Source organism: Apaloderma vittatum, unplaced genomic scaffold (genome assembly GCF_000703405.1).
Source record: "Apaloderma vittatum isolate BGI_N311 unplaced genomic scaffold, ASM70340v1 scaffold523, whole genome shotgun sequence".
Classification (NCBI taxonomy): Eukaryota; Metazoa; Chordata; class Aves; order Trogoniformes; family Trogonidae; genus Apaloderma; species Apaloderma vittatum.
In genome coordinates, this window is record NW_009709563.1 from 1 (window position 1) to 16,944 (window position 16,944).

General features: G+C 37.3%; 1 protein-coding gene across 1 annotated transcript in view; it reads left to right on the top strand.

Annotated features, from left to right (window-relative positions):
- Positions 1–1,392: 1,392 nt before the first annotated feature.
- SORCS2 (sortilin-related VPS10 domain containing receptor 2) overlaps positions 1,393–16,944 on the top strand; it is a gene marked incomplete at both ends in the record, with an annotated part of 42,379 nt that continues 26,827 nt past the window's right edge. Inside the window, 3 exons of the mRNA XM_009866956.1 lie at positions 1,393–1,469; positions 7,380–7,471; positions 8,990–9,097. Of these exons, the coding sequence (XP_009865258.1) occupies positions 1,393–1,469; positions 7,380–7,471; positions 8,990–9,097 (277 nt within the window). The remainder of the gene's footprint in view (positions 1,470–7,379; positions 7,472–8,989; positions 9,098–16,944) is intronic.

Sequence of the window (16,944 nt, forward strand, 5' to 3'; positions counted from 1 at the left end):
TTTCCAACCTGAATTGTTCTGATTCTATGATCCATAATATAGTGACCTTATCAAATCTCTTCATTGCCTACAGAAAGAAAGTCCTATTTTCAAGATGACACGGCTAACTAAATCTGTGCTGAAGAGCATGAAGTGGGTGGGAAAAATGAAAATCCAAGAGGGGGCAGTGACATCTTCTGAAATATTAGATGCAGTTGAATGAAATTAACTGAATCCTATAAATTTCTTGATTCAACATAAATACCCTAATCCTGTCTAGACTATGTTTAAGGCTAAATAATATAGTTATGCCATTAAACAGTGAAGCACATAGAATCTTGATGGTCCAAATAGCGCATGTATTTCGGACACTGAACACTGTCATTCCTTTCAGGAACCTTTCAGCACTAGTGAGCATGACTAGTGAGCATAAACAGTTTTGTTTTGGTGGTTAAAAACAACTATTTATGTAACACACAAGTGAAATTTCATACTGCTATCCTAAGCTTAAGTGTTTTGTTTCCGCGTCTCTTCTTAGGGGGGATCTGATAACTTTTATGTTTTTTCTACTCTGAAAAACATGCAAACTATATATTTAAGTCAAAATCCCCTGGAGGATATGATTTAGAAGGACTAATGTACTATGACCGCTTCTCCTCTAGAACACTGTAAACTGCTGGTTGTTTAATAGTTTGGTATTTGAAATACCGTGTGTTGAAAGATGGAGAACTCAGTATTTGGGATTTCATCTGCTAAGATCATCTTCAACAAGTTTGTTTTAACACTTCTGTTTGTTTTGCAGCAATCTGGTTTCTAGCTGCTGCTCCTCGTTGCTTTTTGCAAAATATTAATTAGCTTCCCAGTTAATATTAAGGTAAATCAAACAAATCTGGTTTGGATTCTTCTGTATTTACAGACTTCTACTCTCTCTTTTCAGTGTTATGTGCTTCTCCAGATTCTATATTTTACTACCACTTCATAAAATATTACAGATAAAACATTTTTTGTTCTAACAATTCCAGTTCAAGACGAATAATTTTACAGAATGTGATTAAGGTTAAGGTATGGCTTCTGAGTTTATGGGCATTTCAGTCTTATCTCTTAAATGTATATTCATTTGTAATAATTTTTCATCATGCAGCAACAAAACTAAAATGCTAGTTTGGCCTCTGCATTTCAGTATCCGAATTAAGCCTCATTGCTCCCACCTATGGATAGCTAGAAATATAAAGAAAGAAGCTAGAAGTGTAGATATATGTTTTAAAAAGGATTTAAATGAAGGAAGGCTACTGATCATCAGGGTTTAGTTCTTGCTCTGACCTGAAAACTTCTCAGTCTGTTTGGTGTCAGGACTAGATCCAATCTCTCTTGCTCACGTGGGTGCAACCCCTATTTCCTCCTGTTTCGTGACAGGTAACCTGGGGTCCCAGCTGGTTGAATATAAAGAAGAGATGTATATCACATCTGACTGTGGGAACACATGGCGTCAGGTAGGTGATGGAACATCAAAAGGACCTAGAAATAATTGTAATGTGCCAAATGTGATGAATTTTTTAATCCTTAACTGACCTTTATATACCCACTCTTTTGAGGGAGGTGGCTATTATTATCCCCATTTCACGTGGAAACTGGGATAGAGTTAAGAAGGTGATTTGCAAAGACTCAAATTGGTCGGGCTGTCAGGTTCTGATGAAACTCGAATATTTTCGTCTCTTCAAAGATTTTATAACTAGCTTGTGTAAAAAACGTATAGTCTGTTTTTAATAATATAAGTGGTCTTCCTATGCAAATGATGAAGTAGAATTGGGCTAGATGTTCCATTACAAATATTCCAAGTTAAAAGATACGGTTTAGGTAGAAAGGTAGAAATTCTTCTATTTCACAGTCTGAAAACTGGTATTTAAAGTTTGTTCTTCATTAAAGCTGAGAAAGAAAAAGGAGAGTTTTTAAAAAACAGTAAATGTTTGAATGCCCTTTAGTATGATTTAATCAGTTCTGGGACTACAAACACCAAAGTGTTAAGAACGGTCATGTGGTAGCTGCAATGCCATTTGAGATTTGGATGTCTTTTGCTTCCAATGCCTAGTGTCCATTTATTATGTATTTGTTTGTAAATCGTTCTGTCTCAGCAATGGATAATAACAGGGATGTTTTCTTTCTGTGTGTATGTAGCAAAACCACATTGTATAATCTAGCATCTACCTTATAATGTCTATCGAGGAGAAGAAAGCACATCCTCAAAGGACAAAAGTGCATCAAAAAGTCATTTAATTCCAGTTGAAGTGGTGTTTTAGTGTTGAGCTGAAATAAAATTGTGTTATTTTCTGGAAACAAGTAAGTTTGAAAATGTTCTCTAGTGTACTGGGCTTGGAGAGGTTGAGAATACCAGAGGCAAATGCAGACAGTTTCTTATATTGATATTGTAGGGTGCCATTAATATTCCACAGATGGACTTTTAAAAATAAATACATTATTTTTGTCATGATAATGTCCTCTGAGGTTTAAAAGATAAATTTTTATGCCAAATTCCTTCTTGAAATCTAGCATATGATAAATAGATGTTTAAATGCAAAAGACTTCCAGAATTTACAGTGAGTACTGTGCTGTCTAATACTTTACAAAGGCCTCTCTAATTTTGTCATCATCTACCAAAGTTCTCTAGCTTTTCTGCGATGAAAAGAAGAAAAGAGCGAACGAGATCAAATTCATATTTTTGCTGCTTTTCATTTGTGAGACACTCAGGCAAATTGTATGTAATGCAACTTCACTTTAAGATGACTATTCATGCCTTAAAAACACAAACTGATTCCTCGTTATGACAGTCAAAATGAAAAACATCACTGCTAGCTTTAATTAAAACTGCTATGAAGCCTTTGAAAGAGCTTACTTTATCTTAATATTTGTGATCAGAATAAAAATGTAAATTATTTTATGTATTTTATGGCCTCACTGTTCATGATCAAACAGTTCTTCCAGAGGAAGAACTTTAACTTTTCTGTTGAAGTCCATGCAACAAAGACAAGGCTTCAGTCAGATGAAATTGGAATTATTTAGACAGTAAATTACAATCTTGTGAGCTGGCAAAAGCAGAACAAAGCTCATGTTTTGCGCAAGTCTTGGGGTAGGTTTAATCACTGACTTGGAAACTTTGTGGATGTTATTAGTGAGTGCCTGTTGCCTTTCTCATGTGCCACAGATGATGTTGCAGAGCTCTCTGCAGACTAGGAGTGGTCTATGCTTGCATAGAGTGGCAGACCAACACAGAAAAGTAAATATAAAAGACTCAGGAGAAAAGGCAGTTCAAGGGATTAATTAAAAGCTTTCCTGAAATGATAGCAGTATTGGTTTGTAGGAATATAGGATTGGGGAGGAAGGTCAAAGATAATGTAGTTCAACCAGGTGCTCTCAGACAACATCTAACATACTGGGAATATTTCTAATGGAGGTTTGCAAGATCTATTTGCTAATCATTCACTGCAGGAGAGTCTGTGGTCTGGCTGTGTGGTGCTTCACCATTTTTCATAGATTTTTCCGAATAACATAAACTGACTGTGCTTTTTTTGCTGTTGTTCTTGCACTTTCACTGTTTTTCCTAATGGATCAAATTTTTTAAAGTGCCTTTTCTTTTTGTTGGTCATTGATTGGACCCTCATTTGATTGGTCATTGATTGACATCCCTCTCCTGAAGCATGGTAAAAGTAAATGCAAAGTTACGAATTTTACCAGTGCTAAACAGAATGAAATTATTTCCCTTCATGTCTTTATGTTAGTGGCACCTTATTTCAGAAGATTTCTTTTCTTTGCACTAGCATCACATCATTGACTCAAATTCAGTTTGTGATTCATAACTGGGACCAGTCTTCGAGTTCCTGAATTTTCTAATGCATTCTCAAATTAACAGTGATCTACTGATCGTTTGCCTTCCATAATTTCTTAACCAGTTTTATACACTTAAAGTGAACGCGTATTTCCATATCTTGCATATGATAAAGTCGTATAAGAGTTCAAGGATGCTTGCTGTGGTGGGATATACAGACAGTGTTTATAGGTAAAAATAAAAATGCCCAGATGAGAGTTTTGTGAAAATAAGTAAATACTGGTGACAAATGGAAAAGTTAAGAATGAGAATTGTCATTATAAATAGCCACAATACCGCTTGGGCTGCCTCCAGTGGTTTGTGTGCCTTTCTGTTGCGTGATGCTTGGGCTACTTGTTGGTATCTCTTGAAACCATTGCTCCACTCTGTACTGTTTTAAGAAAAAAATAAATTTCTGACCATGTGTTGTACAATATTGCACTGTAAATAGCAGTAGTTTAGAGGCTGATCGACAAGTAGCTTAAACATCTATGTAGCAGCAGTGATCTGACCTGTAGGAGAAGGGAATCTGACCTTGACAATATCATGAGCTACGTGGGCATAGATCATCTCAAATGAATGATAGTGGTGTAGCCTAAGGTGGACTTGTGGGAAAACTATGTCTACGTGGAAGATTTCTCTGTCTATTATACCAGGGAAACAATGTCATATAGTGTGTTAATGACCATGATACTGAGTCAGATAGATAAATAAGTCTTGTGTCCTGGGAGAAATGGGCTACTTTTGAACACAATTTGAGACTATAACGTTTTTAAACATTTTTACCCTAGTGAGGCCTGTTTATTCATTTTTTTCAAAGTACATGTCAAATACTATGACCTTCTGCCTACATATGGCTGTGTTTTATTTATTTAAAAACCCCAAACATTGATTTCTCTTGTCAGTGCTGTTTCAACAGCATCTGTTACAACATTGTGCTTAAACTAGGGCAAACCGAGTAAGAGAAAGGTCTGGCAACAAAAAACCTTTCATATTTGATCTGCTACCAAAGTAGCTAATGTAATAACAAAATGCTCAATTAAGCTAATAAGGTTACAACAAAAATAAGGTATACGACAATAAGGTATACAACAGAAATTCTATTGTATATTTAGGAACTGAATCTACATCTCTGGAGTTTTAGTCCAGTGTTTTGTTTGTTGGAAAATTATTTCTCTCTGTCACATGCTTTTGTACGAAAGCAATTTGAGAAAAATCTTTGTTTAAGCAAGAATACTTGTTTTTCAGCAGGCATGTTAAAAGGTGGATGGTATCACCTTTAGGCATAACAGCAAAGGCTGCAGTCCCAGCCTCAGAGCCCTGGAAAGGTCCAACTGGCTCATTCTGTGCAGGAACACTTCTGTTTCCAGATTTGAATTTAGAAATAGATGTCACTTGGTGAGAGAAGCAAGTGACTTTGAGCATTTTTGGTTACTTTCAAAGCTTCTGTGTTTCAGAGTAAAGTTTTGTGGAATATACTTATCTAGGATGGTTTAAATGTGTTTTCATTAATTTCACGGAGCTCTCCTAATTACTCCCAACAGATACTCTACCCTGAAATAGCTGCTGAAGTTGTTAGAACAGATACAGGAAAAAGTATTTAGAGCAGAGGGAGGAGAGGGAGAAAAAAGAAGTTGACATTATGTTAATGAAGCACATGCTTGAAAAATTAGAGAAGGAAAACCGTAGAAATAGGTTTTAAAAGTCTAGTTCTGTAGTGGCTGGCTACTAGTGAGGGTCATAATAAATTTATTGCCTGGCTTTAGTTAATGGAGAGGCATGTATCAGAAGTCATGGCTGACAGTGAACACACATACCTCAAGTTCCTGGGTTTGAATTTCAGCTCTAACACTAGGACCACCTTTGCCTAAATCCACCGCAAACTGTTCATCTTGGGTTTGTTTCCAGAAAGTAGAGGTGAATATTTACTTTTGTGCTGAACTCCACAGGCATGAAATCGTTCATTCTTTTCAATGTTCTGAAGAAGAAGAGTTGCTCCTATAAGGAATTTTATTCATTTTGGTTATAAAATGCTTGGAAAATGTGCAAGAATAGTATGACATAAAGATGGCATTAATATGCCTGTAATGTGTCTGCTGTGCTTTATAGTGTGGTAAAGCTGGGGCTCTCAAGTGGTGCATGAGTATGTGCTGGGGTGCTTTTCTGGGAAAGCCTAATTTGGATAAAGTGATGCAGATGCCAGCTTCCTTTATCTTCAGGATGATGGTGAAGCTTTTGGAGGCTTCATGTCCTGGCATATATGGTTTCATTTTGATTTGAGCAAAGGTTCAAACAAAGTTTAGAGGAGGATCAAAACTCTGCCTGCTTATCTGACTCCAGCTGATTTCATCCTTTTGAAGTGCATCTAAAATTAATGTCTGTCCTCTACTGAATTCTCTTCTAAAATATGCAGCTGCGCAGAACAAGTAGATAGGACTGCAGATGCCTCATATCAGGGGATTGCCTGTAAATTGCAGCATTGAAAAGCTGATCAGACACTTGAAGCCCTAGGATTCCCATAAAATATGCTCTTACTAGATGAGATTGAATTCTCAACCCACATTAAATGCTTACTATTTTTGAAGTTATTGTGAATGTACTGTAAGACACTTTTTCCTCCCTCTGGTTCAGTCTTGCTGATAAAACCTTTAAATGTGGCATTTAGTATGACCAAAAAAAGAGAAGCATTTATTATTGTTGGTGTTTTTTCATTCACAAGACAAAATAAAGCTAACCTTTGAGCGTGTAGGGGGCTGCATGTTCATCTATTAACTGCTAAGTTACGTAGTAACTCTCACTTTGTCACCTGCTCTTAACGTTAAATGAACTTTCACAGATTATTAATATAAGTAAATACTGTCTTAAAACAGATTTCGGATTTTAAAAAGAGAACCTGTTCATTTATTTCAATACTGCTGATGACCTCTGGAAAATAAATGACAATAATTTAAGAAATTTTTAATCCTTTATACCATTAAATCAGTATTACATGTATTTTGGTTAAGAATTTGAAGCAATCTCTGCATGATATTACGTAAAGTTTAAATTTAATAAGTTATTAACACTGGAAATGCAGAAACCATGCTTGTGCCAGTTATTTCAAGTTCTGTAGAGTCTGGAGAACATGTGAGAAAGTCATAGAGAGCAGTACTTTTCCTATTGTTCTTAGAATTAGACTACAAAGCATTTTATTCTGCATGCTACACAGAATATGGCGAATACCGAAGGTGATAGGTCACTTGGTAATATATAGTAGGAAGGAATGCAGAATGCATGCTGTGAGAAATATAAGCTTGGGCAAAAATAACTTTAGGCAGTTTAATCTAACTGTGATTTGAACCTGAACAATTTCTGATTCACCTGCTTAACTTTCTTTTCTTTTACAGCTGTGAGAAATATGAGTTAAACTGACTTTTATGTTTTTTTCAAGTTGAAGTGTGGACATTATAAAACATATAAGTCTTTTAATCCTTTTTTGTTTGTACGTTTTATTTCTGCTATATTGTACGTATGCTTAGCTGGCCTGTTTTTGTCTGACTTGTAGGTCTTCGAAGAAGAGCATCATATCTTGTACCTGGACCATGGTGGAGTTATTGTGGCCATCAAAGACACCTCTATCCCTCTGAAAATACTCAAGTAATCCTACAGTCATTTAGAGTTATTGAATATTTGAGGCAAAGTTCAGAATTTAAGATGAGCATTTCAATGTGATCATGTGTGAAATTCAGATGGAGTCAGCTTAGTTTAACGTTCATTAAGTCAACAAAACTCTGGTGGATGTTTTCTTAAAGAGTATTTCGTGGTGCTGAAAGTACTACGACATAATGCATGAATCATAATAAATTTTCTTGCATTGCTGCAGGGGTTTTTGATTAAAAGGCTTTCCTGGTGTAGGTGTTTTCACTTAAAAGGTTATCCTGGAACCCTATAGTGCGAGCCACGCTAAGCATGATTGTTATCTGCTGCTGGTTCGTACCGGCAGTGTATGGCAACGATGCTCAGCCTGTGATGCATATGTTGCTTAGGCATCCAGTCAGGGTGGCTCATTCATACTTACTAAAGCTCTATCCCTTCCAAGGGCCTCAGTGAATGAAGAAGTTGGAGAATAGCTCTGGCAAGAGCAATATAATGTAGACTTTGGGAGCCAGTGGGCAAAGGACTTATGTGTGGGCTATGCGCTGTGTAACACAGTAACACTGGGCAAGAAGCCCAGTTCATCTGAGATACTCACAGAATCACAGAATGTTAGGGGTTGGAAGGGACCTCTGGAGATCATCGAGTCCAACTCATGTACAAATTAACTGTAGTATGTGTAGATCCTGTCATACAGTGATAATACAGCAAATGGCCATCTCAGCTTTGTTGGGCAGGAGAAGTTTGCTGTAAAGCATTTTTTAATAAAATATCATACTTTAAACTGCATGATAGTGAAGCGAACTATAGTAACCTTATGTAATGAATTACAAAACTTTCATCTTTGGCATAAAAAAGGTAAGAGATCTTTATCACTTGTGACTTGGTTAATTTTTGTGTAATACTGTATACACTAATGGGAAATAGGCTATGCACTTGGTTAGGTGGAATGGAATCCATCATTAACCCGCTATGCGATACACCTGGAGCAAATGGACAGAAGTAGAGACTCATAAATTTTGGGTAAAATATTTTTTGCTGATTCATCAGCATCTTTAGCAAATTTTTAAGTGGATGATAGCAGCTGTGAAAGGCCATCATTTTGGTGGCTGCAGTTACTGCACCTCCCACGTATTTTAGCAATTCAGCTGTTTTGCCTCTCGTGTTTCCTTGACCTCTGTTTAACAGGTCTCTACCTCAGAGACCACTACAAAGAATGAAGTGTAAATTAACTTGCTCTTTAACATACAAGGTAGCAAGAGAGTTTGTTGACAGTTTTTATCTGCCTGAGAATTTCCATTGTTGCCGTGAATCTATTATACACCTTCTAATAAAGATGTGAGCCCCTGGATATGTTGCTGAGAAAAAGATCACATTAATATGATATACCTTCTAGGCATGGTGCGATTGTAAATCCTAGGCTTTAGTTGTGAGGGGATTTTTTGTTATTATTTTTAATGAATGAGTCCTGTTTTGTATAATAATAGTTGTAAATGGAAACCATTTCTGCTTTTTTAACAGGTTCAGCATAGATGAAGGGCAGACTTGGAGTACACATAATTTTACCAGCACTTCAGTCTTTGTAGATGGATTACTTAGTGAACCTGGAGATGAGACACTGGTCATGACGTAAGTTTCTGGTTTCATGTCTTTTTTCAGGGCTCTCTCTGCTTATGTATTTGAGCGTATTTTTAATTGTGGGTTTTTGATATTGTCCTTGAGTCAGCGGCTTTTGGTTCTTGCAGCCACACAGTGTCTTACACTGATGTGCAAACAGCTGTAGTATGCAGCCTGTCTTTGAAATTGTCTGAGTGCAATATTTCAGATTGTAAAGACCAAGTGTTCTGTTCATATGAAATGTCACAAATTTACCACCAGAGAGAGTGAAGTAATAGGACTGAAAATAGAAAACTGAGAAAAGGAGCAAAAAATAACTATTTATTTCATGTTTTTCCTGTTTTCTACAGATTCTTAGGCAGCCTTGCAAAATGTTAACTATCCTTCGTGTGCAAATTCAAGGTGTAAACAGCTATATTCTTGTCCTTGTAATTAGCATTGCATCACTTCATGTAACCAAACACTGTGCTAACAAATACACATTTTTACTCTGTGCAGTGACTGAGGCAGATGCTGTGAACAGAGTTAAAAATAACCAAGTTCTGCAATTCAGGCTCCTTTTTTCTGCCTTTTCCAAAAGACCAGAGACATCTGGATCTGAGCTGCAGGTTTTGCTCCATCTCTAGGACAAATGCTAATATTTTAGAAGGGTCTGAGAGTAAAAAACACCTGTCCAATTAGGGAGAAAGGCACATGCTGATTGCAGCAGCAAAGGGGAACGCACTCAGAGATGGGCAGGTTGTTACGTGTACTCCTGTCAGAACAGCCATCCTTTGTGTTTATGACAAGCTTTTTCTCCTAGAAGTTTCAAATACAGCTGCCTTTGAGATGTACCAGTAGCATTTTCCCCAGGAAAAAAAAAAATTCCAGCGTGGAATCATGTAAATGATTCTCAGCAATGTACTTAAAACCATTTATGTAACTGTACTTAAAACTAGTTTAAAACACTGTACAGTGCAGAGGTGGATTTGGTCTGCTAGTTATTTCTTTTTTTCTCCACTCTCCCATTTATCCTCCATTATACATATATGACCTGAGAAGAATGGTATTATCCCACTGGCTTCCCCTTCTCTCAAATACAGCTCTTTTTTGTGGTATAGTATATGCCATATGGAGATACTTATGCCTCTAAATGAAGGATTTCCACTGATTTTAGTGGAAGTAGAGGGATGAAAAGATTATCTTAAACTGTACTTCCTGGTAGGTGAAATTACATGTGATAACTATATGCACTGGGTTGTGGGTTTTTTTCTTAAGTATCATTAAAAACTGATTTTGTGAAAACGTATTGAAATATCTGACTGAATGGGCTAAAGAGCTCTTGTAGAACACAATGCCTTTTTTAAACCACCCATCTTAAATATTTAAAACTGTAGCTAGATTTGATCCCAGATTGACAAAAAAAGAGCCATCATGTGACTTTTACGTTTATAAGGGCAGAACAAAAATTTGATTCCAGCATATCAATGCCAGGCTTAAAGGATCTTACTTTGCAGCTAGTTCTACTGAACATGAAGGACATCAAACACTTACTATCAGAGACTGGCCCTGAAAAGATTTGCACTCTTCCTACCAGACTCTGAAGATGAATAAACCTGCAGTATGTGTTTCCTTGCTGCTGCTGTATCAGCTTCCTTTTGTCTTCTGCTAAATTTGATTAGGTTTTACCTTCAGGGAGATGTTGTCTGCCTGGTGGTGCTCTATCTGACTTTACGTCAAAACCTTTTGTCGTTCTGTCTGGCTCAGATCGTTCTCTCTCTCAAAAATTCACCTTTGTACTGAGTTGCTGCGCATGACTTAATCTGCAGTGATTTGCTGCTTTTGAGAAATGTCATCCACTCATACACACTCAGCTACGCCATCAGCTATGCCATCTTTTCCATTTTATTGGATAAAAGGTGTTTTTTCTTATGGGTAGATGGTGGTAAGATGAACTCGTGTCTGGTAATAGAAGTAAATTAGTAGTGTCTTTCACCCCGAAGAATCCCTAAATCCATTACTAAAGACCTAGTCTGACATTTTTTACTTGTACGGGAATTTAATTTTGTCTTTTTGGTATAGAGTTTGTTTAAATAAGGACTTTGACTAAAGAGTCCAATGTCAAAATCTACATAAATCAGGAGGAATAACATAATTCTGAAATGGGTAGGTCATAACTGAAAAAGCGTACAGTAAAATTGTGGAACAGACACTGTTTGATTTAAATCTTCTAGAATAAAGTCACAAAAGAATCAAAGAAAATTTTACTTCTATGGAAGGTGGCTGTTACTTCAGGGTAAAATCCTGGTTCCAGAGAAGTCATCTTAGGGATTTCCATCAAATTTTAATTTGTGTTAAAAAAAAAAAAATCCACAGAAATATTATCTGGGAAATAATGTTGAGAGACGTGGTAACACTGTCCGTAGGGAGACCACAGCATGGTGACTGGGATGTTGAGCTGACTTATAAAGGATTTCCCTTTGAGCATCTGTTCTGTCCTAACTTGTCCCAAATGAGGTGATCTCATGAGCTTTACTGAAGAAACAGGGGAATGTGAACCTGGTTGCCTCAAGTCTTCATAGCAGAAAGTTTTGTGCTTTCTCCAGAACAGAGAAAAAACAAATGTTGACTCATCAAAAGTTTTAATAAAACTGAGTTGTCATCTGCCAGTCGACATTAATCTAAATCATTCATCCAAATCCCCTGCAGTATTTAAAATATGTACCCTCAAATGCCAAGGAAAATATATTTTATTCCATTGTGCTCTGCAACAGACCTAGTTAAGATTTTTAGGAGTTTTAAGTGATAAAGTATTCAAAAACTTTAGGAAACTCATTTTGTGTAAAAATCAATTTCTAAATAGACCTAGTTGAAAGTTAAAGCGATAAAGTATTCAGAAAGTTTAGAATCTGTGTAAAAATGAATTTCTAAATGAAGAGCTGAAATCCACCATTTATTGCTAAATGAATAAGTAAGGTTTGCTAAGCAATTTTCTCAACTAATTTATACATATTTATTAATATAGTGTGTGGTGTAGTAGACTTTATTTTGTTCTAAATTCTAATGAAAGTTACTGCAACCCAGTGTTATATTTAACGATATATTTGAGAAAAAATACTTAATAATGCTGGATTGAGTAATAGCTGAAGTCAGTGGAAAAAGGAAAAAAAAAAAAAGTGTATCTGAAATATTGATGTTCCTCTTCAGAGAAGTAGTTCTTATAATGAAAGTTTCAGACCTGTTAAAATGATTTCTAAATCGTAGTTCTGCTTCTGGTGAGTGTTTCCCAAACTATGTTATTTAGATTGCAGTGTAAACCCAGTAGACACGATAACCAAGGTACCACCAACCATGACCCCTTTTAAAAGGCCAGTAAGAGGTTACATAAAAGGACTGCTTTTCTTTATGTCAGGTAGAATCAAATTCTTCCTTGTGGGTGATTTTATTTTTTTTCCAGAGGGATTTTTTTTTCTAAAGTCTCACAGAGTAACAACTTAAGATGCTGCTGGGAACTTTAAGACATCTCTGAACTGCAGAACTCCTGCATGTGCGTTTTGCTCTCCTGAAAGTCTGTTGTTGCATTCCTGGTGGGTTCCTAGATGATAATGGAAGCAAGTTTAAACTTAATGAAAACAAGGTGGATATGATATTAACAGATGTTAAATATTAAGGAGAACCATCTGGATTTCTGCAACTGTTGATTCTGCTAGGAATGTAAACCTCACCTTTAACAACACCAGTAACAGTCAACATTATGTGTAGTTTGTGGGGCTTGTGCCACACGTGGCAGCACACTACCTCTCCTGTTGACTTTGAGGATCTTCCTAGCTGGAGGTACTTCTCTGTGTTGTGAATTCTTCACTGCTAACTTTCTCATACTACAACCCTTAAGAAGGTAGATAAATGATAGGTAAAGCCTTATGATGTAAGAGAATAGCTGCTTTCCCAAGGCAAGTTCTAGATTTTATTTGCAGCTACTTAATCTCTTGTTTGAGAAGAATTGCTCAGGTATGAATTGGCTGATCTGCTCTCTGCCTAATGAGGAACATATTTATCAATAGTTGGAGGAAACATATGGAAGTACAGGAAGAGAATGGTGGAAAAAAAGCATTGAAAAAGCCAACTGGTTACTCTATTTCAATGTTATCTAGATATCAGCTAATCCAGATGTATAGATGTTTGTTTACTGACAAGTCTAATGCTTTTGCATTTGTCTAATACATTTTACTTTTTGTTAGAGAGCAATTCAGTGCCTTGTAGTGTCACTGCCAACCTGTGGTCTTGGAGCCAAGACCATGGGACTGCCCCTTTCTCTCCTTCTGCTCCAAAGAAGTCTAATGGGGAAAGCTTTGTTTTTTCCTTTTCTTTCTGTAAGATTTTCATAACATATTCAGAAGCACAGGAACATGGTCTTGCTAAAGTACATTTTGAGGGCAGACCTGGAAATATATCTGAATAACAACTGAAAGTTTAGAAATCCATGCCCTATAAGAACCTTTTAAGACCTTGACCCTATTTAAAGGAGAAATACAGAAAAAGGGTGACATGTGACTTTTTCATTCAGTTTAGTCTTTGTGTGATTTTGAGCTCCTGTTACTGAGAGTGCCTGCACCTGTGGAGCTTTGACTTCTCTTTCAGGGAGGCACTTCCATTTTAGTTTCTTGTTCTAATAAATAGCGATGATGAAGCCAACAATAAACATGTTCAAACATTTTACTTTGGGAGGAGCTTTGAACTCCATTTTGACAAATTTTACTCTCAAACTGAAGAAGCCACAGTTTAGGTATGCTATTTACTCTGGCTTTGTCAGGTAAAGTCTGTATGAAGAACTTCCCGTGATAAGAGACCTGTTTTTTAAATATGTAAGTAAGAATAAACAAAAAAAAAAAGCTAAAGAATTAATTATAAAATATTGTAAGTATCCCAAAACAATTAGATCTTTAAGATGTCAGCAGAGAGCTGAATAATGCAAAACTATCCTCTACACTGTCATCTGTTTCTCTTTAAATTAATCTATTTTGTTCACTGTCCACCTTGTATTTACTTCTGCAAAAGGCATCAGGCTAAACATTAAATATGAAATGTTTTTACAAACAGCTTAAACGTTAAAAGGTTGTGCTTGGCAGGAGTTTACCAAATAAATAGAAAAAATATTGGAGGTAATTCACAGTCATCATGAAGCCACTGGGCTTCTGGGTAAAATGGGAACATACTCATTCTGCTCCTCCCCAGCACTTCTCAGAATCTAAGCATTTATTTTCATTCTTTATCCCCGAAAGAGCTGAAACCAAGATGTTTTGGTGTAACAAAATGAATGGCAGTTATTATTTTTGGGGGACAGGAAACAATGAAAAAACATATTTTGGTTCAATTTCAACTAAATTATTTCCTCCTCTCATTTTTCACTTTGGCAGACAAACCAGAAAAAAAAACCCAACCCAATCCTACTCTTCTCTTTAGTGCATTAAGTATATGCATGTGTTTGTAGTTGACGATTCTTAAAGCATAAATGTCTGGGTATTTTTGCACATGATCTGTTGTGTACACAAGCACTGTTTATGTGCAGTTGCATTACGTAGGCAGGTGTCTCCTTTTGCACATGGAAACATTTATCTTTTCTGTAGTTGCAATTTAGGAAGGCCACTGAAAATGTGACCTCTGTTACATTCTTTTGAGGAATTAGAAAAATATGCTGAATTATGATCTTGATGTATAACAGACGGCAGCTTGAATGTTACATTACTTTCATTCATTTTCCTGGAACCCTTTGACTTATCTAGTTTTTGTTGGTTTTACAATGGTGTGAAGGAAAGAAAGGCAACTGTTAGAAGGAAAGCATGCCTACAAAGATCTATCTGTCACTTCCTTTTGGAAATGATAGGCTTTAAAAAGCATTGTAGTCATGGCTAACCTGCTCTTCTAACCCCTATCCCCTTGGAAAATCTTTCATTAATAATGTTATTGCTTCTGTGATTTAAGGAGAACACTACTTGTTAGCAGTGGTTATACTAGAAATAAAGTGCATCCTTCCATGCCGTGATGTCATCCCTTTACTCCCTCAACTTCATAATTTCCTTACAGATTTTGGCAACAGGAGGTCATGTGTCTTGCTGAATGCTCAAAGGCACTGTAATAATCTGAACTACAATAGGCAAAACAAAAAGAAGGTTGTCACGTTTATTTGCTTTTTCAGTTAAATTGTCATCATTTGTAGTAAAGGTCGCAGTGAAGCAAAGGACTCAGCTTTCTGAGCTTACCATACATTGACAAGAAACTTCCAATATACTATTCATTTCTGGCAAGAGAGAACTGAGAAAGTTAGTGCTGGTGTAATGTGGATGGCCTCTAATATCTACTGAACTTTAAAGTGTACTAAGTATTCAATCTGAAATTTCAGTTGTGTTACAGAAATAATCAGGGAGGTGTGACAATTAAAAAATATTGTAGCAGTACAGTGAGTTCACTGTCAATTGTGATCTCTACTAATATGAGTTACTGCAGAAGAGGAGGACTTATATGGGGAACAAGATCTAAATACCACTTTTTAGTATAGTTCTGTGACTGCTTCTGTTTAAATGGATATTTTCCCAGAGATGGACTGAAAGCTGGTAAAATAATTAAGTGGCATCTCTAAGAGTCTGGCTTCCTTTCCCAGCTTGGTCACGCGTTCGTTGTTGGATTCTGAGGTTTAGATCCACAAAGAGTTTCAGGTACCTGCCTTTTTGCGCATGCTTGGGCATGTTTGCTGAGGTACTATCCAGAAGGAATTAGACCCATTATCCAAGACAGAGCCATTAAGATTGCCTATATCACCTCTTTGTGGGGTCCTCAGTTGACCCCAATTCAAACCCTAGGTTTTCTTGCCAGTAATTTTAGAATCATAGAGTCATGGACTGTGTTGGTTTGGAAGGGACCTTTAAAGGTCATCTAGTCCAACCCCCCTGCAGTGAGCAGGGACGGCTTTAACAAGATCAAGTTGCTCAGAGCCCCATCAAGGCTGACCTTGAATGCCTCCAGGGATGGAGCCTCCACCACCTGTCTGGGCAACCTGTTCCAGTGTTTCACCACTCCCATAGTGAAGAACTTCTTCCTGATGCCTAATCTTAATCTACCCTGCTCTAGTTTAAAACCATTGCCCCTCATCCTGTCACTAAACACCCTTGTAAACAATCCCTCCTCATCTTTCCTGTAGGCCCCTTCAGGTACTGGAAGGCCACTAGAAGATCTCCCTGGAGATGGAGCCTGTTTCTCCAGGCTGAACAACCCCAACTCTCTCAGTCTGGCTTTGTAGGAGAGGTGCTCCAGTCCCTTGATCATTTCTGTGGCCCTTCTCTGGACCCACTCCAACAAGTCCACGGCCTTCTTGTGTTGAGGGCTCTAAAGCTGGACACAGTACTCCAGATGTTATCTCACCAAAGCAGAGCAGAGGGGCAGAATCACCTCTCTCAATCGTCTGGCCCCGATGCGATTGGCCTTCTGGGCTGCAAGCGCGCATTGATGGCTCATGTCCAGTTTTTTGTCCACCAGTACCCTGAAGTCCTTTTCCATAGGGCTGCTCTCTAGCACATCATCCCCTGTTTGAAGGCTCTTCCTCAAAACCTGAGGTCCTGTTTCACCCCTAGCTGGCATGTCAGCTTAGCAGAGTGTGTCAACAGGACTGTGAGGACAAATTCTGCTACCTTGGCAGCATGCTATTCTGAACACCACAGTTGATGACAAAGTCATACAGAGGAGAGCAGAAGCCAACGCAGCACTTGGGAGATTAAAGCAACGTGTCTAGAATGAAAGAGGCATCTGATTTCAAACAAAAGTACCTGTGCATCATGCAGTTGTCATCGCTAATCTTCGGGATGACTGCAAAACTTGGACAATTTAAGTTG